Below are 26,527 nucleotides of genomic sequence, written 5' to 3'. Positions count from 1 at the left end.
CTGAAAATTTATTATTAAAAAATGATCGCAATGAATGACATCGTCCTCTCTGCTCTGAACAGTTTAATGGCACTATGAACGCTTACTCCCGATCCAACCTCGATTTCTGATAATGTCATCTTTCTCGCAACTGTTACTATAACAACCATGTTCTTGGCGCAAATCCATTGCCATGTGTGGTAATTCAGGTGCAAATTTGCTCCAAGCTGTCAGTTTTGTGGTCGTGTTTGTGCCGGTATATGATTAGAGCAATATCCTTAGTGAATAGGTGGGTAACTGGGCGCAGACGGCGGGTGCAGTTGTGGTGCAATATTTCGCGCTATTACCGGACGCAGCGCATTCTTGGTGAATATACCCCATTGTGTATGACATTCAGAATATTTGTTTATGTCAAACTACTGGGGTCATTTTAGTTTCATTTTAAATTAAGCAAGTCATTAACTGATTAGAAAAAGAGGAGGGTGAGAGTGTGCACTGGATCAAAAAATGTTGAGGACGTCCTCATAACATTAAATGTCGAAAGAATTAACAACAGGTGCTCTTCAAATTTGGCGGGCAAAAAATTATAAAAAATAAAAAAAAAAAAAAAAAAGAAGAAAAAGAAAGAAGCCTTTTTAAGTGATTAATGATGATTCATAAAAAAATTTAAATGTGACAAATTAAAAAATGTAATCATATACACACACACACACACACATATATATATATATATATATATATATATATATATATATACCAAGGCACCACTGTATTATCGTAAAGTATTTTGTTGTTTCTTAATTATTTCTGTAGCTCTAGAGTGACTCCAACAACTGCAGACAAGTTCCTTGTGTGTTTTAACATACTTGGCCAATAAAGACGACGATGATTCTGATTCCATTCTTCTTGGTTATACAAATATGGAAATGGCCCTTCACTTTTCCAAAGTCATCGAGACACAGAGCCAAGACGAACACACACACGTGCTCACGCCGCGGTCGTCTTTGGCCTTTTGCCTCCGAGCGCTCCTACCTTATTACATATTCAAACTCTGCCTAACCCTCGGTCTACCTTGACGCTCGTCTGCCCCGACACCTCAGCGGAGACGACCGCTGAGACGATGCCAGGCCTAGGCGAGCTTGCCCGCCGTCTTCTCGCCTGACAGCCAACATGTTTATTATTGGTGGTTCTCCACGCATCCCGTCCCACGCTCATGAAAAAGGGACGGGCGACGGTATTGCGGCGCCAGAGGCGGGTTGGAGGCAAATGAGGTGGGGAGACGCCACGACGACTCACACGACGTTGACCTATCGTGTTCGCCCTCGGGGTGTCAATGAGCGGGAAAACGAGGGGGTTAGGCCATCTCCGTTGTGGTGGAAGTAACCAGAAATAGGAGAGGGAAAAGAAGATGAACGGACGTTATAAGGATTATTGTAAGGGGACATACGCTGTGTTGGCATGGGGTCATTAATGTAGGGAAGGATATTTTAAAATCGGCCCTCTCTGGGTAAAACAATAAAAATTCTCATACACAGGCTGTTGGATACCTAATAAAGCCACAGGTGGTGTGAAGACTCTTAACAGGAGATTCTATCCGTCAAAGCTTGATGAAAACATGTAGGGAAGCTAGAAATGTAAAACCCGACTGACACCAAACTGTTAAATGCGCTGTTTCGCAGAATTTCAATGCTATCGCTAACCAGCACGCTAGAACTCTCATGCCTTATTTTCATTAATGCCTCCATTTTATACAAGTCACCTAACAGGGCTATGGTTTATTCACCGTGTGTTGATTGATCACCACCTTAAGTGTATCTCACAATCAAGTAGGCATGGGCCGATATTAGATTCTGACAGTATGATCACAAAAATATTCCAGTACAGTGTTCCCTCGTTTTCCGCTGGGGTTAGGTTCCAAAAAACACCCGCAATAAATGAAATCCGCGAAGTAGTTAGCTTTATGTTTTACAACTCTTATAAATGTTTTAAGGCTCTAAAATCCCCGACCGCACAATTTATACACTTTTCTCATTGAGGCATTTACATGTTCTCACATTTCTCTCTTGTTCAAACTTTGACAATGTTCAAACCTTCATAAATTTTCTAAAATGGGTATATTACTGTAAAAAAAATATGCAAAATTGCACTTAAAAAAAAATCCGCGATACAGCGAGACCGCGAAAAGTGAATCGCGTGATAGCGAGGGAAGACTCTATAACGGTATCACAGTATTAAAATTACAGCTCTAAATAGACTTTTTTTTTTTTTTTTTAATAGTTGGGTAAATAGAAAGTCTTTTTCCACCCACTAAACACATATTTCAACAAAATATTAAAATGAAATAAAAAAAATGTAAACTGTTTGAGTTCTTCTTAGTAAGTCACGGTGTCCCATCATTATTGAGCCGTTTTTAGAACAGACTCATGGGCTACTCATGTTGTCCTTGGAGCTAACTAGTACCTGCTCACATTTTTTTTATATATATATATATTTTATTTTATTTTTTTCGGGGGGACTATGCACATTAGAGCAAAAAGGCACCTGTGTTTTCAGTGTCTCGTCTTGCTCCCTCCTTCGTTCTCTTCCATTACCTGTGAGAAGGAGGAAAAAAAAAAAAGTTAATTGGAAGCAATTACGTCAAAGAGGCGACTCATTTACTCAACTCTGTAAGCATCCAATCATATCGTTACCACTGACAGCCAATATTAGCGGTTTTTAAAAGCATGGTAAACCGTGAAACCGGTAATCGGCCCCTGCCTACTATCAAGGGCCTTTCACATATTTTAGAAATATTATCAGAAGATTTTTTTTTAAAATGATTCATTGGTAGCACTAAGCAGCTAGCAAGTCCAGCATTTAAAAAAACAAAAAAACAAAAAAACAAAAACCTAACAACCTGCAAAATGCCGAATTTCGGGATCAGCAGTTTTATATTATGACAAATGTAATTGTAACTAGCACTTCTTTTTCACTTTTGTGCATGACTGTTGGCATCCATCCATTAAAGAGATGTGAGGTGGATGATGTGTACATTTAGAAGTCCAAGTGCAGCAGTACTGTAAAACTGCACTCAAGGAATGACTCTGTTCAATCAAATTGCTTCGTCAGAATAACTATTGGATAATAAAGTTTTTATGATGGCGGCAGTTTGACCCCGGAATGTATCATTTCTATTTTTCTCCTTTCCTATGGGAAAGAAATTATTCAGGATGGGAATGAAAACATTCCCGCTCCATCCGTCAGCGACATGACGGAGAAGTTAGCGTTTCGCGTCGAGTCACATACGTGGGCGACGGGAATGAAAACCCGTGTTTGTGAACTCAATATTGCGACCTCTGACCCGCTCCATGCTGTGCGGCGGGAGCCTTTCTTGTTACGTTTTATAGGGTCAGGAGTTCACGGTCCATCCATCAACGTCTGGAGCGGCGTGAGGCTTATTTTTAGCCAAACTAAAAAGACGTGTAGGAGATGAATGGGATGAAGATTTATTGTTTTAGTCACCTAAATCTCGACCAAAACGGGACTTTTCTTCCCCCCTGCTACTTGACCCAAATGAGTTGGTGGCAATGTTGCTCTCCGGGTTCAAAAAGCAGCATTCCCTCGGGTCACAGCGTTATTATTTCCAGCTCCGATTCGGCCGTTAATGATCTAACACACTTTTAACTAACGCAGCCACTTGCAGAATGCACCTGTTGTTGATTCCTGGCATCCAATGACTCACTGTTTAAGATTAACCTGAAAAACGCCATCTTGCTTTCAAGGTGATGCTGTGTCCTGTATATATGTGCGCACAACAGTAAATTCATTCCACAAATTGAGGCCTTCATCAAAAAGGGGTAAATGGGTTAAAGAATCCAATCCCCTAATCTTGTTCAAGACCAGAATTCATTGGAGATATTAAGGAAAATGGCTCAGAACATTCATGCTTAATGTATTCATGCCCAATCCCTTTTAATGGGATTTCTCTTGATCTACTTGAAATAATCCAGCACAATTTCAAAAGTACAGGTTGGTTGCATTACAGTCATTTGCTAAATAAATTGGTAGGGATGGGATGCAAAATGAGATTGGAATCACAAGAGGTTCCAAATCTCTGAATTATTTGTGGGGGGGTTTAAACACAAAATTGGACATGTACAGCTCAGTATTTTTTAATATATAGAAGAGTTTGGAGTACAGATACTATATATTAGAATCAGTGCGATCCAGTGGCTGTTTTTACAATCAGGAAGGAGAAATTAGAAGAATACAAATTTGCCAACAATTTCATAACATTTGAAGTAAAATGCCACATTGAGACATATACTGTGTATATATAGGGATTTCTTTAAAATTATTTTTTGAAATTTTACATAGAAGAACTATCATGGCATCAGTGACTTCTTAAGAGTTGAGTACTTGTACTGGAAACAGTCTAAAGAAAATTACTACTGAACATCACTATTTATTTCAGTGGTTATATTCAAATGATGACTAATTTATGGAATTTAATTTTTGTTAGTTGTAACCTATAATTATCAACATGAGCACAAAAAATAGAAAATATTTCACTGTGTTGTGAAATATTTGTGAGTTTCACATTTTGCATTGTACAACTGAATTTAAATTAATATTTTAATTTATTGAGATGCACTTGTACAGTATATGCTATGAAACACTAGTAGCAGTTGTACTAGTAATATGTTGGAAGTTCCTCACTTGTCCGTGTCATTATCATTCATAATAATGCGTCATAAAAATGTTTGACACAAACGATAACTGCAGGCTCAGCTGCTCCATTTCCCTGTGTATGCATATTGTCGCACTTGGCCATTTGTTTCGCTACTGTTTTGCCAATAGTGAAGTCAATATGTGTCCTAACCAGTGGGAATAGGAGACCGAAATGCAGTAAATGGACGGAAGTCTGAGCAGTAACTATTGTCATTAGTACAACTGGGAATCTCAATGCAATCTCTGGCCTCTTTAAACAAAAGCAGCACGTCCCTGGAGAGGCCAAGCTCTCCTTTCTGCATGTGATGATACACAGTAACATACGCCTGCAACCGCATTTGCACGCGATTCTCCTCACAAGCCCGTAAACGTGTCGAAATGCGGGCGAAAAGAGGCTTGGGTGGACTCTGGGGCTCATACACACACTTACACACATGCAGAGTGGATATGGAGACAGAGGCGCACCGACGCTGAATTAATTTTTCATAACATCATGCTCAATACAAAATGCAATAAGTGTTTCTTGTAAGACGACTCCCAGGCACTTATAGCACTTGAGCATGCGGCATGGTACTCCTCAGAGGTCCGGTCTACATGTTTGTCTGACTTACTTTGACTCCAGGAGGCTGACATCTGATGCTGAGGACGCCCGCGGGCTGCAGGGGAGGGAGACAGGACATTGCAGTTAGTGATAGGTGGGGACAGTAGAATCACTGTGATCATCTTAATCCTTCACAAGCAGATTTCCCCTCCGCTGGAGAGGAACAGCAATAATCCTGTTCTCCAGGAGCATGATACGCAAAATTGATGTCTTTTCATTGTTTATCCTCGCAGTTTGGCCGCTTTGCTCTCATCACATTTGTGGCTGGGTCTCGGTGGCCTCTATTATTTCATATTCACCTGAAACACTGAACAATTAAATGAATTCAAATCAGCAATTTAATGGACTACTATTTATATACCGGGTAGCACTTTTTTTCAAAGCGCTTTACATAACCTCACATTCACCACACATGGTCACCAGGGTGGAGGATCGAACCCACAACCTCACAGATGGGAGAGACAACCACTCTACCACTGAGCCACGCCACCCCTGAGAGGAATAGCATAGCAATGCTATGTTGTTGAATAACATTTTTAAACCATAAATGTTGCAGGTTTGGGGAAAAAAAATGCTTCATTCCAGTGCGTTTGTAGGCTATATTTTTATATATATATGGGTGGTTCTCAGAAACTCAACTATACCAAACTAACTTTGAATGGGAAGTCAAGTCAAAAATATTCTTTACAGTCATGTTTTACGTACCCCCTCTAATGTACAATATTCTGGTAAGTAACGCATTTGTGGTAATATGAATTAGGCAGAAAAATCCACACATTGGCATCCCTCTCAGGGGGCGGCCATTTTGTCACCTGCTGTCAATTGAAGATGACATCACAATGCGGAAGGGCTCAAGACCATCACAGCTCACCTGTGCCTTCTGTGTTTGATCATGTGACATTTGCAAGTTGATTTCTGACAGAATTTTGTGAAATTGTTATCATGGCTCTTTGATATATTACAAATCAAAATGTTTAAGCTAATAACTCTAATTCAAGTAGAAATATGTCCTGTCTTTCATATTCATTTGCTTTTATTTTAGCTTAAGGCTAACTTATAAAACCAAAACGTGCATATAATAAATATCATATTGTTCATTGTACTACAAATTAATTTGTTAAAAAAAAAAAGAAGGAACCTTAAAATAATTTTAAAATAAAAAACATATATAAAATGTAAAATCTATATTTTTTTAATTATTTTGCCTTTAGTCACAATGATCATTACCTCCTACAGGTAAATTTTAGTTGATTTGTTACCTCCGCCAAGCACAAAATATTGCCACTGACTGATTGACTTAGGCATACGGTGTATAAAATTGCATCATCTGTACATAAGTAGTATTTATCGCCATGAGACACCAAGTTGTCTACAAACTAACAAGTGATTTAAGGACATGGAGACATACAAGCGCTCTGTGCTTGCTCGCGCTTTAAAAATAAGAATGAGCCACTGTTTCCGTGCTCACTGCAACTATTCCCACGGTTCCGGTCAACATTTGCTCCGTTTTTTGTTTTTTTTTCCCCTAATCAGAATAACACATCAGCGACTGTGTCTTGTTGTCCAGAAAATTCCCCACCAAAAATAGCCCACAAATGACAGTTTGTTCAAGGTCGTGAAGGATAAGTGGATGTTCTCACTACAGATTAGTGCGATGTTGTACAAAATAAAATGTGCACTACAACGTGTGACTTTTTGAATGAGTCAATTTTAATTGAACTAATCTCCACTCAAACAGTATTTTTTTTCCAAAATATAGCAAATGATGACATCTGGAACATGGTTTGTGGCATCCCTGGCCCAATAAATGGGAAAACAGTCGTATTTGTAACCTTTTCAGTGTGTCCAAACTGCCCATTAATTTCATACTGTTAGTTTATTTCCACGACATTTACGTTTACTCTTTACATTTAACCTTTTGGCTAATTGGCATTGGTGCAATGAAGTCACATCGGCATCTTCGGATTTGCACGGGTCAGCTGTCAACGTCTGGAAAAGGCCTTAAGGGAGGAAAGCGACATTGACATGCAAATGATCGTCTCCAACTTTATTGAGCGGGTACATTTAAGTTAATTTGCTGTTGGGAGTGGCTAATTGAAGTAGGCTCCTCCAGTAATTCTTAAGGAGTCAATGCACCTGATTTAGAGGAGGCCTGCTCGTAGATCTCTCGATTGACAGCGCCGTTAACTCCGCATGTGACATAACCCGCAGCAGAGACAGGAAGCGAGAGGTAAGGCAGCGGCGTCGAGGCCACCTTGGCGCGCCACGTGGTTCTTATGTCCAGGCGAATATGCTCAGCGAGGCAGTCAAGTATCAGAACCTTCAAGGCCAATCAGAAATGATGCAGGGGGGGGCAATGCTGAAACGCTGCCTCTCCCTTTGGGAATGAAGCATGTTAGCGAAACATCTTGCATGATTAGCATGATTGCAACTGTAAGGTCCACCACACTCGGCGCAAAGTGATGCCAGTTTTGTGGAGATTTAAAATTTTGAATCACAGTTGAATGGCAAACGTACAACAGCACGTCATGAAAATAATCAAATGTAGCAAAATATATACAGTATACATACGTACACATACACTTATATACATGTGTTTGTGTACACTAAAGATAAATCACTCCAATAAAAGACGATTAAATATGTATTTCAATATAATTCAAGGTGGAATAATTTGATTCGGTTCAATTCAATGCTTTTGCATAAAAATAGAAAAGAAAAGGGGGTTTCCGGTTCATATTTTATAATTTCATAATTATGTACTGTACTTGTGGCCAAAAAAAAATAAAATAAATTAAAAAAAAATAAAGTAAAGCATGGAGTCTGTCATCAATAAATGAGTGCAATGAATGGAGTGATCATAGTCAAGAGCCTCTCAAGTACTCCCACTCTCTCATTTCTTGTTCCCTCTCGTATTATTTTAATGTAGTTACAGTGGCCAGGGCAATCTGCTTCTTCATTGATAATTACATGATGGTGTTTGTGGTTCAACAAAATCAGCTAACTACCATGACAAGGGGCAGAGCTTGGGGGCTGCAACATGACAATTGGCTACAAATTGGGATGTGTCAATACTGTACCACGAGCAGCCCACTAATTAAAAAAACAGAAATAACTTCTTTTTTTTTCCTAATTACAAAATGGCGTAAAACTACAGATCTAATGGTGGCCTACAGCAGATTACACCGCACGCACTTGTCATTACACAATCCCATCTTCGTGTACCTGCTGCTCTTCAACGTGAAAGTGTGTTGGTGCCTGCCCAAACGTCCTTTTTGTGTGTGAAACACGCTTGTCTGATCACACTCAAACCCACTTATCTATATAAAAGTGTGTGCGCCTGTTTGCCCTTTTGCAGATGTGTGTGAAGGAGCGAGCGTGTGGGGGGGGGCTTAAAGTACAGCGTCAGGCCATAATTGGGTTACGGGGGCCAGTGATGGATTAAAGCGCGGCCAGAGAGACGCTGCAGCAACATTAGGGTGTCTGAGATGTCAGAGGCAGAGCGCTCTCATTAATCGCCTCGGCCCGTACATTACTGCATTAGCTGTATTAGCAGCTACGACTCGCCAAGCACTTTGGGATTTCTCGCTGAGGCAGGCCACATTCCTGTCTTACACTTCTGGTAACTGTACCGAGAAGTGGGCGGCGTCTCGCACTTTTTAATCGACGAATAGAGGGCAAGACAGCGGGAACAATTAGAGAGGATCAACAAGATTATTAATTCATACCTTTTGACCTAAGAACACGCTGATGGAAGTACAGCAGTCATTATCTTACTGACCAATCACATTTTGGTAGCCGGATTGTAGAATTTAGTAGCTTGATTGTAGGAGAAATTAGCAGATCTCGTCTACACTTGCATGGAAATTGTGACCTTCCAGTTGTACGAGATGCGACAGAACAGTTCCAGGACTAAAGATGGTTTTCTTCTTTCAAAATAATTCCTCACAAGTTAAATGCAATTACCCAGATTTCTCTGCCATGCCTTCTGGAAGGTTTCTTTCTGGACCCTCCGCAGCTCTGTCGTCACGGAAAACTGATGTCCACCACATCTTTCAAACGAGCCCACTTTATGTCCACCTTGCTCTTGGGGAATATCACAAAAAGCCAGAATGGTCTTCTTGGCCAGGAACTGTCAGATACTCAGGGCAATTTTTTTAACAAGTTTAAATGTGTAAAAAGGGATAATTTTTTTATTTTTTTTATTTTTTTTAAGGATCACACACAATCACCATTGTGATGCTGGTCTTTTTTTCTTCTTCTACTTCCACCCCACTATTGACAATGATAGCTGTTATTAATAAGCTTAATCACAAATTGATTCTCCTGCATTGTTGGATGTGACTGAGCCCTGCTTGGAAGCACAGTGGGTGTGCGTGGGGTTTCTTTTTTTTCATCCTGCAATTGAATGATGGAGGCCACTGGGTGGGGCGGAGGTCATGACTCAAGGGCGGAGCCTAGATGAGAATGTATTGGCTAACACTGGCCATGCAGAGCGCTCTGCTCTCATCTACTCGCTCTATGTGAAGTGAGGGCGTCGTCACTCACTCCCTTTGCCGCCGCCATCCTCCTGGGGCTAAAGTATCGGACTTAATCATAGCTGATGAGCGGCCATGATTACCTCAGAGCTGGTCGTTAGCCTCAGCGAAGCCGCAGTGTCGGGCGCTGGCAGAAACGTCCCATCGTATTATTTACCGGCCCCGTCTCGAGTTCCGAGGCTCGCTCAGCCCTTTCCTGCTTTCTCACCATCAGTGTTCACAATGATCCATCTATATCCAACGTCTCATTCATTACGATCTCAATCAACGGGGGGCTTGTTTGCTGTCTCATGAGCAACATGGCGGATAATCATCTCCTTTCATTCTGCAATGAGACGCTTCCAAGTCATGTTCAATAACCTCTCAAGTAGGAAATGATATAAGAGGACTTTTGAGTGATATAGTGACTGGCTCTATCTGGCCTGATGTCGAGTCCTGCCATGACTCGTAAAAAAAAATAAAAATGTCTTGTTCTCACGGTTGATATTAATGGTGAAATTATAAACTCAATCAGGCCTGAAGGGTTTATTGTTGAATCCCATGATTGATTAATTGATAGAATAAAAGACATCCATTCATTTTCTGCAGTGCTTGTCCTCATTCGGGTTACGAATGAACGGGAACTGGAGCCAATTCCAGGTGACTTAGGGTGAGAGGCGGTTTACACTTTGGACTGGTTGGCAGTCAACCCCTGGCACATTCACGCAAACAGCACACTAGCATTCACATCGATGGGTGATTTTTTTTTTTAATCAATTAAGCTAAATTGGCTTTTTGATGAGAAGCGGGTTGACACCTGGAAGTTGGTTGGCAGTCAGTAGCACAGCACAGATAGACACACAAACATTTACATTCACATTCACACTGATTGACCATTAACTGAAGCTGACTTTTGGCAAGAAAAATGGTATACAAACTAAACTGGTCGCCAACGGGTTTATAATAGTTAATAGTTAAGTTGTCATTATAGTTTGTATTCTATTTTGATTTTTTTTTTTTTTTTTTTTATAAATCCAATGAGTTGTAATTTGTTTTTACAATGGGTTTGTTAAGTTTCATTAGTTTTTAATTTTTTTTTTTTTAAATGCTAGTTTAGTTCTTATTAGGTTTAGTATTAGTTTTAGCATTGATGCATATGTGGAGTGCAAGATAATCAAAGGTCACTAAGTATTGTTTAGTGAAATAAATTAAACTACAATTCACCAAGGACTGTATGGCCGTACCGTAATACCGTGATAAATATGTTTGAAATTAACCCTGAGTGACATACCATATATGAAACTAACAAATATAAGAACAAATAGTTTTATGATCATAAACTGCTATTTCAATCAGTTAGCATTTTCTAAAAACACAAATTTTCACATTTCAATGTTTTTTATTTATTTTTTTAAGTTGTATTTTGTTAGTTTTTGATTATTATAATAAACTTGGTCACCTCAAACAACCATTCAGACTCACACCTATGGAAAATTTAGAGCAGTAATCACGCAGGTAGCCCCGAAGGGCCACATGAGTAGCCCATAGGACTGTTGTGGAAGATTGTAATTTTCCAGGAATGTTGGAGAGTGATCATTTGAAAATGTAAACCCAGCTTCAAAAAGATTGGCAACACCTGATTCAGCCTTATCAATTAAGCTAACTTAGCTTACTTTTGGCAAAGAAAATGGTGGCCCATCCTGGACGACAGGATTAAGAATCTTCAACAAAGATGACTTTTGGCAAGACGGTCGGGTTTTGAGTCTTTCATCAAAGTGACATGCATCTTTTTGTAATGCGATGCATGCAAACTCCACAAAGGAAGTCCAGAGCCAGGATTCAAAACCAGACCCTCAGAACTGTGAGGCACGCCAACCGCTAACCACCACACACATACTTTCATTTTACCCAAAGAGCATCCCTGTTCCTGTACCTTTGTGGAAAAACCCATTTCGCGGGTAGCATAGATCACTTTCTCTCACCAGGCCTCATGACGACAGGCCAAGGCGGACGCGAGGCGCTGGGCCGAGCATGGATTGTTATTGGATCATGCTCGCATAGAGCGCAATTTCCCATGAGCGTCCTTTGGTACCTGATCTGTGCTAGGAAATGGAGCAGTGGACAACCTACCCAGCGCTCCCCTCCCTCTTGTTCTCACAGGCAAAAGCGCACGCACAAACACTTGCGCCGCGGCTACACACACACACACACACACACACACAGGTATCTGTTAGTCTAGCGAGCGCCTCCATTCACATGGAAAGGGGTTGTCTTCCAACTCCGGGATGAGGTATTAGCTTTCCCCTGTGGGAGAGTTCTAATTAGGTAATTGACTGATGCATAAAGCAGGTGCCTGTATCCGTTACAGCCGGCTCGACCTGTTCATTATTAAACACTGACCCTCTCCGCCACTCGTGCCAAAGCTTACGGTGAAGGGGCGAAAGTAGCCGGCAGCTTTCACGGGGATAAGGGACACAACTAATTACACTTTGCTGGTTACCTGAGTGCTGATGCATCTTGAATGAGGTGCCTGCAACTCTAATTCCCACTGAATGAGAACTTGCTCCATGTCACCGTCTGCTGGGAAGTAACAGAGTATAAATAAAATACACTATTTTTTTTCCCCCAATGGTACTTCACCTCTGTATATTTATAGCAAGCAGATTCAACATTTAAAAGCTAAGTTGCATAAAACTGTTGCCAACATAAACGTCTTTTTGACTAGTCTTACTAGTAATTACATTTTGAATAGTTATAATTTTCACTCATAATATCTGTAAGAGTTATTGCTAGTCAAAATAAAATAACAGGCAAAGATAACTGTAACTCAGAAGTGCCTCATCAAAAATACACTTTTTAACGAGGCACTTTTGAAATTCATGTGTATTACAGATAACTACAATTCAGTCACCAATATCTGTTAGTAAATTACAGATATCAACAGTCGAATTGCAGGCAACTCAAGTTTATTAGAATTCCAGTTGCAAATAGACATGCAACTGACTTCATTTCAACATTTTATTTACATAAAATGTTGTATTTCAGATACTGTGATGGGAAACTGATGTTGAGGCTTAGCTTACAGCAAACATGGCAAGAAATCGAGTACCAACCACCTTGATGAGCTTCGTGTAAATAATGGTGCCCTAATTGGTCAATTGAAGGAAGTTAAAATAAATAAATAAATAAATAAATAAATAAAAACAATAAAAATAATAATAATAATAATAATAAAATAAACTAATTGAAAACTCAATAAAAATCTAATTAAAATATCAACATGCCTTTGGAATAAAATTGTTTTGATTGTAAAAACAATTTATAGACACCCGGATACTGGATTGAATTATGGATGATTAAAGTTGTCCTGAACTGTGTTACGTGTAAGCAGTGGATCCCAAAAATGCAGACACCAAGTAGGAACACAAAAATTTAATTGTTACACAAAAAGCACACAATGAACAAAGTACAACTGAAATCGCTTGCAAATGCAAGGAACGAGAAGAACAAAAAGCGCACGTCAAAACGCGGTAATCTACACAAACAAAAAGTGCTTGCGCCAAACAAAAAGGGCAGCAAGAAAAACCGTAATTAACAGGTAAAAGTACTTGCAGAAAAATACAGAAGCAAGATCAAAACGGGCGAGGCTAAACGCGGTCGAGGAGCAGGATCAAGATCAGGAAGTCGAGACTACAGTTGGGCTAAGGAGGTGAGCAAAACGATTAGTCCGACAAGTGACTAACTTCAGCGACCTTATATACACGCACACACTCTAATTGGGAAGTAGTTGCAGGTGTGCGTCTCCTGGGACCCATCCACTGGTCAGGCTGCGACTGCAAATAAAACAAAACCTGAGAGCACAGCCTGACAGTACAGATGATGACAAACTGGAATTGTGACTAGTTAGAATCAAATGGTAGATATCTCAAACTAGAGTTAAAGACCCCTACAATTGCAGCGATCCATATATAATTCACATAGCAACTAACACTCTGCAACAGAGTTGAAACTATTTGTTCAAGTCAGAATGACGTATTGGAAGAATGTAGTTGCGGTTATCGAATTCTGTTCATTTTGACAAGGTCAAACTTAATTACAGATATCTTCAAACACAAATCCAGTATATAGATAGCAGTTGCATGTTTAAAGGGCTTGCCATAGATAGATACTGAATGACAGAGGTTGGGATCCCCACTCTCCAATATGTCGCCATGCTATGCAATACTAAGCAGTCTTTCCATAATGGACCGCATCTAAGAAATATATTTCACATCAACCACACGATATGTAGTTTATGTAACTCTCTGTTAGCCATTATGGCGAGTTCAAGAACTATAAATAGAAATGGGCATTTTTTGCTTAAGTCTAGTGTGAGTACTTTTGCCACCTCTGCTGTCAGAGCTTTATGAAAGGCAGAAAAAGCCCTTCTGGGGAATTAGTTTAGCTGAAAATAGCATGGTTGCATGACAAACCGCGCAACGCCTCGCCCTCGCATGTCTGCCCATCGACAGACAAATGAAACCGGAGCTACACTCCTCCGAGAGGAAAGGAAAGGAGAAACTGGTCGAGTGCGAGCAGGCAGCACTTCATTCTGACATTTTGACACGAGTGAAATATATAAAGGATTGGGTTGCTGTTAAGCCCGTAGCCGAGTTATTCACATCAGCAGGCCAAACGATCCAGATATGGATTGATAGCGGAGACGAGAATTGATTCAAGTATGTGCATGTTGTGTGTGTATTTTGTACGCATGTTTACGAGACGGCGAGCTGCAAAACATGACCCCGGACGGTCCATTTTAATTCAGCGAGATACACATTTCATTTACAAGTGTGTAAGTTACAGATGCTTTCAAGCTATTTGGACTGGGACAGACAGCTGGAGGCAGGCCAGACCATAAAGTTTTGCCATCAAAGACCATAAATTGGATCATACTCTTAAAATTGACATTTCTATCATTTTTATTTGTGTTCTGTCATCGTGTGTAAATGATGGAATAGTTAGTGTGCACTGTGTAGAGATGAGGACAACTCTGGGGTTTACGCCTGATGACTTTTTTTTTTTTTTTTTTTTTTTTAACATAACTTGCTGTACTGGGTGTATTTTGAGTTTTCTTAACGGTTGTCGTGTGCTGAAGGTTGGATCCCAAAGCGCAGACAATTAAGATTTTAATTATTTATTCACATCGAGAAGTGTGGAACAAACTTGACTAGACGAGGAACAAAGAGTTGCACAGAGGGACAGAAGGCAATAATCCAGCAAACACACACACTTCTCAGACTACCACTACAGACAGTGAATCGATCTGATGGGTTGCAGTAAATGATTAAAGATTGACACCACAAAGCTCATGACATCACATAGCATAAAACCAGTTGAAACATCACATAGCGTTTCTCCAGTTGAAACCAGATGATGGCAACATCAATTCAAAACAGACACTTGTTACATCAGTACAAAACAGACACTTGTACTCACGGTCATGAACCCAAACTTAACAGGCCATGAACTCAAACTTAACCCTGGCGTGACCCCAGACATGACAACCGTCATTTCTTTCCGTAAATATCTCTGATATTTTATATGTATTTTGTTTGTCGCATAATTTTCTATGTTTAGGAACCTAACAAGACGAAAAACTTGGATATTTACTGGCATCAGTGTATTGGAGAAAATCTTAAAATATTACTCTGTAAAGAACCAATAGATGATGAGTACCTCTTGTGACAAGGGTGCCAGTAGATTACCAGATTCTGGCGTCATACTGAACGTTTATCCAAAACAATCCCTAATCTGATCTAGCCTAATCTAATCCCATCTACAGTGATCACCAATAGGCAGATCAGACTTTCACAACACAAACAGTCAAGCCTAAAATGAATATCATAGTAGATTTGTGACATGTAAATGACCTTGTTTTCTATGCGTTTGTTTTTCATATGTTGGATGGATTTCCACCAAATACGATACAGTGAAATGATTCATTTACACCAAAGCAAGTTTGTTGACCTAAAATACAATTCTCTTGCCACCATAGGTCCTTGTAGCACGGCTTTAAAAATGATCATCTGTGTATTAATCCCATTTTTTCCCCTTACAAAAGTTTGTGATTGGACTTTTGCAATCGGTCCTCTGCAGTACAGCTGGTACAGCAGTTGTACACTGGTAAAGTGCCCACCGTAATAGATTCCTCGATCCAATCACGGTGGCTTAGCAGTTACAGTACGAGATGGCGTTCATCACACAGATGTGACCACTCTTGACCACTGAGATGATTAACCTGCCCGACCTCCTCTCAAAAATTCTCAGACAAATCAATTTGCTCCCCCCAAAAAAAGTATTAAAGCAGCAGTATGTCTTGTGCTTTTTGATGGGATATTGTGTTATTGGTATAGCATTAAATGCATCCCTACTTTACTAGCATGTTGCAGCCAAAATCCACTCACTAGTCTGTGCAAGCCAAATTAAACTCTCTGTAATTTTTCAGGCTAGCTTTTAGATTATTATTTTCTTTCTTTCTTTAATTGTCCTCATTTTGTCAAAGGAATGCTTCAATTCAACAACAATAATGATACCACCCTGGAGATGTCCTAACCAAGTGTTCTCATTTTCCTAATTATTGTCAAGAAATGATAGCCAAATATGGATGTTGATTCACTTTCGCCTATAAACTTTGAAAAGGAGTTTGCAGGCTGTCAACAGCCAGGTAATCGGCTCTTGCAATATCCAAGCAGCAACGCAACCAAATACCAGATAAAATAAAGATAGAAAACAAATATACATAAAAACAAATTGCAAACTTTTTTTTTTTTTAACCTGCCCTTTGACATGCATGAAATTCTTACTTCCCTTTAACGCTCGCACAAAAACATCCCCCGTCTCGGGAAAAGGGACAGGAAGAAGATAAGAGCAATTTTACTCCTTGGTTCTACTTCAAAAGTGGAAAAGATCCAATAAAAATCATTTTAACAACAGGTCGGACAGAGGCGAGTCCTCGCTCCCTCGCTCGCCCTCTCTCTCGCTCGCTCGTGCTTTTGCTCTTTCGCTCTGTGTGAGCCTCCTCATCATGTTTGGAATTGACCCCTGGGTAACCCTTTCTTCCTGAACCCGAGGGAAGTCTGTCAGGATGCACAGCAGCTGGTTGAAAACACCAGAGTCAAAGACAGAGAACAGAAAGTCATACTGAAAACAGTTCTACCACTGATCTTGTGTTGGCCTTCTGCCTTTCTGTCTGTCTTCAGAAATACCCATGTATCTAGCTAGCCAACTCGCATTTGCTACTTAGCTATCTTGATAGCTAGCTAGTTAGCCTGTGCTACTTAGCCAGCTATCTTGTTTGCTAACTAACTAGCATCTGCTACTAGCCTAGCTATCTAGGTAGCTAGCTAACTAGCATCTGCTACTAGGCTAGCTCTCTAGCTAACTAGCACCTTCTACTAAGCTAGCTATGTAGATAGCTAAAAATAAACTAAAAAAAAATATTGTGTCTGGCATTCTTGTTGGGAGTCCTTGGCCCAGGTTAAGGTTTTCTCATCATTTCATTTGCTTTGTGAGAAGTGTGCAGCAACCGTGGTGGCAGTTGTTTAGGGAGCAGCCTCAGAGATTAACAGGGCAGCCCAAGGTTCCATCTGCTCTTCACATCTATTGAGAGGCAAAAAAGGACCACGGTTTGGGATAGTTGAGAGGTCATAAAGCGATCATGCCAAAGAGAGGGCGACACCTCCCCTCTATGATTAAAACAATAAATCTGATTAGGCCTCTCTTCATTTTTTTTTTTTCTTTTACAAGGACTCGACAATGTGCGTGAGCCCTCAAAAGACATCTTATTTCATTCGTCTCCCCTAGTGTGCCAGTGTTGCACGTGAAACCCAATAGGAGATTAAAGTGCCAAAGCCCTGAGAGGAAAAATGCTTTTAGGAACCTTTAAAAGTGTGTTTAACAGTGTGTTTTTAGGGCACACTAAAACCAACACACATCACCACATGGCCAAGACAGAGACTCGTGGTGTCCTACTGGGGGTGATGGAGATGAAGGGGGGGAAGAGATAGATGGGGAGAAAAGCCCCCAACTTGCCCCTGGCTTGACACCTGGTCTGGATTGGGTCATATCATACGTCTTGAACACCCTGGTCCAGAGATGTCTTATTTCTTATCAGTGGTGAGAAGTAATGTAGTACAAATCCTTCCGTTACTGTACTTGATCAGAGTTTTCATTCATTTGTACCTAACTTGAGTATGCATTTTCCTGACAACTTTTTAACTTCTGTGCCCTACATTTGAACACATATCGGTACTTTCTACTACTTCCTTTGGCAAAATACTTTTCATGTTTTTCAACCTCTGCAGGTGATAACACACAGCTGAAAGGAGAAAAAGATACAAACAAAAAAGATTTATTTTTTTTGTCGTTGTGATAAGTCAGTAACGTTTGCTATACTTGTGTCAGTCTTCTTATCTTCTTATCAGCTGTCAGCTCCACAGTATTTGACAAAACACATTTGTATTATGTATTTGATTGTTGAACTAAAAAGTTAACTCCAGCTTAAATAAAAAATGCTACATGCTTTTTAAACGACACTTAAATCACTGAAAAATGTCACGCCTTCATTAATGTTAAAGCAATGCCATTTTTGGCCCATGTTGAGATCCTAAGTGCAGCAATAAACACAAAATTTTAACCTGATCCATGTAACACTATTCTGCTCATGAAGATTATTTATGTGCTGCAATCAACCTTGAATCCAGTAAAGCAATTAAAGTAACACTTCTATGAAAGTGTACAATTCAATGTCAATGTTAAACTTGAATCCCATAGTAGTTTTTATTTTTTCACCAAGATATTTTAAATTTGTACGGATTTTTTCTCTACTAATTTCAAATCTAATGGTGAAGTACGCCTCTTCATCCCTGTCTGCCGTGACTGGGCCCCCGCCAGGGTGCCCGTGACCCTTTCATACCTGTGCTTGTAAAAGCAGCCACAGGGGGTCCCAACAAGTGAAGAAATGGAAGCCATGTGACACAAGACAGTGCCTATAAATATGGTGGAGATCACAGGGGCACTTAATGCAGGGGTGGGCAGACGCCTTTTTACCAGTACGTCTACAACATCTTAAAAAGGTTCTGTCGTGTCATATGAAACCAATAAAAAAAAAGAAACAAAAAAAACAAAAAAACCCTGAATACTTCCTCTCCATTGGGGGAAAAAGCCTGCGCCAAGACTCTTCAGTCCTCCTTTTGGTTTATAGGTACGCTCATGTCACATTCTTTTTTCTTGTTGTTTTTCTTGTGATTTATTCACCTTTCTACCTTTATCTTGCACAAGCTCCTACCCCCTCGCAAAGGGTGGTGGTGGTGGTGGGGGGGGGGGGGGGGGGGTCATTTTTGCAAGGAACTCTGCTGATTCATCATTCAAGTGAATGAGGTCAAAAGCAAATGGGAGGAGGCCAAATTTGTTATATTGTTGAAGCGATTATTCCAAAACCTACTGACCACAACTTTAGGTACACCTGCACCACTAATACCAACATCATTAACCAAGGCCTACTCAAATTACTGTGTTTATGTTTATGTAGTTTGCAGTTATACAAAACTGCATTGCAACGTAGTGTGAGCTATTTCAGATATTTTTGCCTGTTTCAGCCAAAGACACCATTTCATGATACATTGTGCCGCTTAGCCAATAGGAAGCGCATTTTCCAGAGTGATTCAAGATAGCGGAGAGCTGCGAACCTGCTCCGAAGCTTTTTTTTTTTATTATTATTATTTTTTTTATATCACCAACGTACCAATTATATACTATTATTATATTGTAAGATTCATATTTTAATAATATTATATTGTGACGTTAAGATATTGTTACATCCCTAGTATTTATTTTCTCCAGTAAAACACGATTCAATACGCATCTCAATACATGGGATTCTATACGATGACAAAAATAGATTAGATAGAGCGAGAGCGAGCGAGAGCGAGCGCGAGAAGCGAGAGAGAGAGAGAGAGAGAGAGCGAAAGAGAGAGCGAGAGAGAGAGAGAGATACAATCAACGGTGGTAGGCTACATTACTGATTTTCCTATTCAAACAAGTTTTTATTAGACCCGTAATATTCCATTTCTACTTTTGTCGTCCCATCCTCAAATGTCACAATGATCTGTTTGGATATAATAATATCTTTTAATTTTGAACTGTTAGCACCCACTATCGCCAATGGGGAGGGCACCACGCAATGGAAAAGGGGTAGTACTGTGGCAGTCCTGACTTTGGAGATTGGCTCTGTGTCCAACGGACATTACACAAATAAATAAAAAAGCCTTTAATCGGGCCGCAGCCCGCTAATGAACACGGGCCGGTGGAGCAGGCCGAGAGGAGAAGCAAAGGAGGAAGGCAATCTCTGGAAATGATTACAGACTCATTTCCTTGTTTATCCTGCCTTTGAAAAGAGAAGGAGAGGCCCCCTCCTCCCAACCCTCCATCCCAATAGGCCCTCCACTTATTGTGTCAAAATCACTGCATGCCGCCCCCCCCCTCCAAACTCCCATCGACAGCACCCGCCAGAAGCCCCCATTGGTCCATCCTTAATCACTCTCGCTCCGTGCTCTTTCACTTTTGCCCCCATTCTTTGGAAGATTTGTTTCACTCTTTCACTCAACTATTTCGCTCTCTCTCTCCGCGTCCCCCTCTTCTGTTGTGCTCTCCTCTATTGTGGAGTTGAGGGTCCCACTTGTAAACAATTTCCCCACAAGATCAAGCTGGGTCCCCCCAATCCCCTTTCATAGAGGGGCTCCAACCTGGCCCGGCAAAGGCCCTTGTCTGCCTCAAGTGGCCGAGCTGGCTGGGCTCGGGGTTAATGGTTGGAAATCTCCAACTAACCTCTCCAGCAGCTGGCTCCGGAGAAGCCTCTTTCTCATCTTATCCTTCAGCCATCCCTCCCCTTATTTTTTTTTAGTCTCCTCCTCCTCTGCCAACCCCAGGAATTTTTTTTTCCAACAGAAATCTGGCTTTTCCTCCATAGCGGCTCAAGGCCGGAAGAAAACCAAGGAGCATAAGTGAAAATGGGGCTGTAAAGCTCCCCCCCCCCCCCCCCCACCCCCCCACCCCACACTTCCACCGGCCCTCCTCCTCCATTTCCCCTCTCTCTATGCTTGTCTGCTAAAAGAGAAGAATAAGAAAAGAACCTCCATTGGACATGTCTTTCATTTTCAAACACGGGTTCAAAGGCACTGGGAGATTTGGACCCTTTTGTGAGAGCTGGAGGGTAATGACAAGAGGGGCGGAACAACGTCCAATTCCAAACAGCTTCCTGGCCTATTCCGCGCGGGCTTTCCCCGAGCCAGCCGAGGCCTAATCAAGGCAAATCTACACGAGTTGCAGAAAAGCTGTTTCCACTCCTCGAGTGCTCCAAAGTAGCGCTGGAGTGGAGGCTGTCGGCTGACTGCTGAATCCCGCCGTCTGCCTCTTTAGCTTCGGCGGCAAACACATAAATGGAAGGTCAACATCCCCACCAGATTTATAAGGGAAATGGTTTAATCATTAACACAACAATGTATTATCACAGACCACTAACACTATTTTTGCACGGAGGAATAAAAAGCACCTTTTCTATATAATAATTTAAAAAAAAAAAAATACAGAGGACAAAAGTAAACCTCTTGGAAGTTTTGCACAAAATCAATGTACCTATTTTTCCATCCGTCCATTCTCTGTACCTAGGAGGCTATTGTTAAAATCACACACAAACACAGCTGATATTTTTGGAAGTCCCCTATATACAGTATATTTTGCATATTCTGAATCAATCTATCAATAGCAGGAAAAGACAAAACTTCATTACTAATAGGAAATTCATGGTCAACCCCAGCAAATCCCTCTGGGGATGTTTATGTTTTTAATCAAGTTTACTGACTTTTGAGTTAGTATTTCCCAAGTTGGAGTGCAAATGTCAATGCTGACCCTGTACCTCTGATTGTTTAAAGGTAATTATGGAATAAGCTATTTTACTTTACTATTTCACAGACATTTTTTTAAATGTAATATTATAACAGAGACCCACGCAGGCACGGGGAGAACATGCAAACTCCACCCAGGAAGGCCGGAGCCTGGACTCGAACCGGAGTCCTCAGAACTGGGAGGCGGACGTGCTAACCACTCAATTACCGTGCTGCCCGTAATATTATAACATTATTAGTTAAATATCACTATAAAGTGCCTTTGGTGTCCACCTATGAATCATTTGTCCGGTAGCAGAATAATGAAACTTAAGTCTCTGAAGATGTTTCATTCATTTCCTACCATTGGATGAGATTTGGAATTTTTCTTTTTTTTTATGGTTTAATTAAATTGTTAAGAAAACATCTGAAATTTTCAGTAATACTATTACCAGTATTATGCATTCCTCATAATAGGCCCAAACAGTGGGTTGCTGCAAAATATTGTGTTTTTTAATTTTCATCATGTTACTATGGATGGATGCATTTATAATTTATGTTCACCCTATATCCTCGCCCAACCTTAACTTTAGCCATCAAAACATTGTGTGTGTTTTAGAAAAACGTTTTGAGTGTGCAAAGTGACTGCGCGACCAAAGTGAAGTGTGACACCCTCAGACATGCAGATGCCCCGAAGAGACAGGTGACAAGCTCCCATCATGCCTCATCTCGCCGCTGCCGTCGCGCTGGTGACACACTTCATTTGGCCTGGCAAGGAAGCGTTTAACCTAAGACGAGGTTGGAGAGACGCTCCAAAGAAAGTCCATTGCGACACAGTGTATATATATATATATATATATATATATATATATATATATATATATATATATATATATATATATACATATATATATATATATATATATATATTTTTTTTTTTTTTTTTTTTTTATTATTCCAAAATTGTTAAATGATTTATTACATTATTGCTCCTGGTGTAAACATACCCACACAGGCACGATGAAATAAAGTATGCACTGGCTTCAAGCATCAAAGTGATAATACACACAAATAGCAAGCAAGCCAAATTTAAATATGTCTACACCCACACACATACGCACACACGCAGGCAGGTGGTCCCAGGCCATGAGCACTGATGAGGAAGATGTTGGCCGACATGCCCCCAAAGAAAGAATTTGTTGTTGTCTTTCATCACACCTACCTGTTTTCTTTACACATGGCTTCCTCCTCCTCTTCATATTTTCTGGGGCAGCACGAGACTCCTTCAAAACCCCCACCCCACTCCTCCATCCATCCATCCCTCCCTCCCTCCTCGGTTGCCGGCTCACATTGTCGCCCCTTTTCCCACCTGCAAAACACAAACAAACGTCCCTCCTTCATCTGTCCTCAAACCCAGAAAAGAAGAAAAAAAACAAAGCCTTCCGTCCTGCCCCCCCTCCACCCACCATCCCCACCCCGTGCCATCAGTCCTGTCCAGCTTTTCACTTACAATTAGCTTTGCGGCCCTTCGCACTCGTCAGCTGTCGTGAGTTTAGCACCCAGTCATGAGGGGCCTTGACAGATCAAGCTAAGGCACCCTGACACCACTGGTGTGAAAGAAGATTCTAATTCCGGATAATTAGCTGACGAGAGCATGGTAAAGGGGTTGGGAGGGGGGCAGTGACGTGGATGTGTGTGTGTGTGTGTGTGTGTGTGTGTGTAGGTGTGTGTGTGTGTGTGTGTGTGTGGTGGTGGGGTAGATGAGGCAAAGTGGCACAGTGTGCTAAGCACTTTTTGTCAGCTCGGTGTTGATCCCTGTTCTCTCTTGTCCGTCTTTTTAATTTCAATCTTCATTCGGCGACTGACCTCATTCAGTGGAATCTTACAAGAAAATCACGGATATTAAATGCAGCAATTATGTAATATGACAGGCCGATTATTAGGGCTCCCACATGGAATATATTAGGAACTGGAACTGATAAGATGCATAACTGCATTGTGCAGTAGACACACTCCTACTCAGTAAACAACACAGTGCTGCTCAGCCTCTGGCTAGCATAGGTTATGGCTGGCAAAATGTAACTTAAAAGATAAAATATTCTAGTGTAGTCTATTTATTATTATTATTATTATTTTATTTTTATTATTTTATTTTTATTTTTATTTTTTTTTAAACGGGGAGGTATACTGCATTTTAAAAAAATGCATGTTTTAAATTTGAACTTTAAAAAAAAAAAACTGGAAGGCAGTCACTTCTTCAATATAGTGTATTCGAATGAGAATTAAATGTTACTACTTTATTATAAATTTCTTCACAAAATCTCAACATGGGACAATTATCTATAGATGTATTATTGAGTATATATTTATACGTATTTGTATATTATCATACCTTTATTCAGGCTCTTTTATCAATGTTGAACATGTTAATAGCCGCTCACATAATTTTCAGTTAATCAGTATTGAATGGAAAGATGAGGCATGTTTATTTTCTTAAATTTTATGGTCATGATTTTGTCAACTTGAATTGCAAAAGGTTTTAGAAAGGTTTTAGAAAGGTTTTATATTACACAATGTAACATTTCAGATTTGTGTGATGGCGTGAAAAAGACGTGAAGCCAAAAACCACTTGAGTGCTTTTCAAAATGGACAAGAGGTTTTGAGTCATATTTCAAATTTCCAAACAAAAATTCCCTAAAGCGGTTATAAATTTCTATCTATTAAATACAAAATCTATTATAACTCTCTTGAAAGTTTGCATGATGGAGCAGATTGTGTGTTGTCAAACAACACACACACTGGCGGCCTCTGCGTGTCGACAATGCGGAACATCTTAATCGCGTCATTAGCACAACATAAAGCAGGCTCGGCCTTTAGAAGATGGGACACGCCCGGCCGGCACAAAGATCGTCATCGTGCAAACACACACTGATGAAAAGAAACGGACGCCAAAGGCAGGTGCAACTAGAAAGCGAAATTAAAGCGCTCATCAGAAGCTGTAGTTCATGCTGCGGTTTAGGGTGTGAAACATCGCGTGTTGTGTATGCCTTTGTGTGTGTGTGTTAAACCAAGTGCACACACCTCTTAATGGCCGAGTCGCCAGCACCTGCGCTAACACAAAGACGCAAATACATCTATATTTACACGTTTGTCTGACCTGCTGATACACGTTCCCATCCAGACTTTTAGTTTGAAATCGTAGCAATCAGTAGCATGTTTACACACCTTGACTTAGGATTGCTAAGGAGTTTTTCATGTTATGAGTTATCCCTTGATCGACTTTGCTTTGTGCGACAAGCTAACATTTAAGTTAGGGAGCGATTCCAAAGAGTGAGGTGGGGAACTGATGTGGTGATGTGGGCAGGGGCCAAATCAAAGCTACTAGACTTCAAGCCACTTTCGATCCAAAAACCTGTATTAAAAGGGTCCAAATTAACTGTGTTTAATGTTAATTAGGTCCTTATCAATTACAGTAAAAACGTTGGGGTGATTCACTTCTTAAATAAGAATCCTCAGGTACGATTTTAAGGACTTTATCTAGCACAGTAAAGTTCGACTACATTCTAACAGCCAAAAGTTCCATTTGCAGATGAAGCTCAATGCTTCATTAGCGTCATGAGTTTTCACACATACCTGTATCTAGTCCAACAAAATTGGCATCGTTTTTCTTGGCAAACAACGAGTCACCACGGCATTTGAGAAAATTGGGTCAAATTGGCCCAGGTAGTTTATCGATCCATTTTTGGCCCAAATTGAAATGTTTATTTATTTATTTATTTATTTATTTAACTGAACTGGTTTTGTTTTGGGGGGTTTTGTTTTTGTTTTTCAGTATGATGGGGGGACTACGCGTTGTTTTTTAGGTTATTCATTTTGAGCCAACTTGATTTATTTTTGCCCTAACTGTCTTTTAGAGTGAACGTACAGTACAACAAAACAAACCAACAACAAAAATTGGGTTGGTTTGTGGATTACCTATATAGTTACATTTTGACCCAACTGTAATAAATCACCCAAAATAACAACACGTTTTTTGGGGTTGTTTTTGGGGTTATTCATTTTGACCCAGCTTTTTGGGTGAAGTGAATGAACCAAAACACTGTTTAGAGTGTATGGGAACCACTGCAAATTGTACGCACATCTGACCAAGCAAAGCATTGGTTCCATGCAATGGCATGTCCAGAAACGATGTAGCTATAGTCGTACATGTATCTACAGTTTATGGCTAAATGTATCCTCTCACACTTACATATGGATACATACAGTACAGGATTGTGCAGACATGCAGATATAAAAGCACATACACAGTTAGGATACATGCACACACACTGCCAGGGAGCCTGATTGTCTTGGAGGTAGCCTTGACTTAATGTGTGGTTAATGCAGTGTGACATGTGTGATGTCACATTCTTTGCACCACCGGCTGCGTCGTTAATGGCCATTAGAGGCTTGAAGAGAAGCTCTGATTGGTGTGGCGGCACAATGTGACCCAGTGTGTGTGCGTGTTTACACATGTGTGCAGTAGCACCTATGTGTTGTTTCAAATGGTGACCCTGCTATCATTTCAAAAATCTCATCTAAATATGTCAAATCTGCCTCACATGACTGACTCATGGAATCCTCCGCCGGCACCCCGCCCCATATCAACACATTTAGCCAGTTAACCATCCATGCATGTCTATATATCGCCACGCTGTGACCCCAACAGTTAAGCCCGGCGCCGGGGCCCCCCTCGTGTGTGTGTGGAGTGGGCCCATCCAAGCATGGCCAAGGTGGGCCCCAGCCAGTGGCGTGAGCCA

At 40.5% G+C, this 26,527-nt stretch overlaps 1 protein-coding gene across 5 annotated transcripts in view; it reads right to left on the bottom strand.

The window, feature by feature from the left end:
* The window catches only part of LOC144002021 (uncharacterized), a 169,925-nt gene that overhangs the window by 69,941 nt on the left and 73,457 nt on the right, over positions 1 to 26,527 (bottom strand). For 2 of the 5 annotated variants that reach the window (XM_077496813.1, XM_077496814.1), the window contains exons 4-6: positions 12,308 to 12,384; positions 5,301 to 5,345; positions 2,521 to 2,570 (exon numbers count right to left, since the gene is read on the bottom strand). In XM_077496813.1, the coding sequence (XP_077352939.1) occupies positions 2,529 to 2,570; positions 5,301 to 5,345; positions 12,308 to 12,384 (164 nt within the window). In that variant the 3' untranslated portion in view covers positions 2,521 to 2,528. Of the gene's footprint in view, positions 1 to 2,520; positions 2,571 to 5,300; positions 5,346 to 12,307; positions 12,385 to 22,950; positions 23,098 to 26,527 lie in introns of those variants that run through there. The other 3 variants (XR_013278650.1, XM_077496811.1, XM_077496815.1) reach the window with 3 other exon arrangements.

This window comes from Festucalex cinctus, chromosome 15, assembly GCF_051991245.1.
Source record: "Festucalex cinctus isolate MCC-2025b chromosome 15, RoL_Fcin_1.0, whole genome shotgun sequence".
Taxonomy (NCBI): Eukaryota; Metazoa; Chordata; class Actinopteri; order Syngnathiformes; family Syngnathidae; genus Festucalex; species Festucalex cinctus.
The sequence above is the reverse complement of the archived record's forward strand: the minus strand, read 5'-3'. Positions and strand labels throughout refer to the sequence as shown.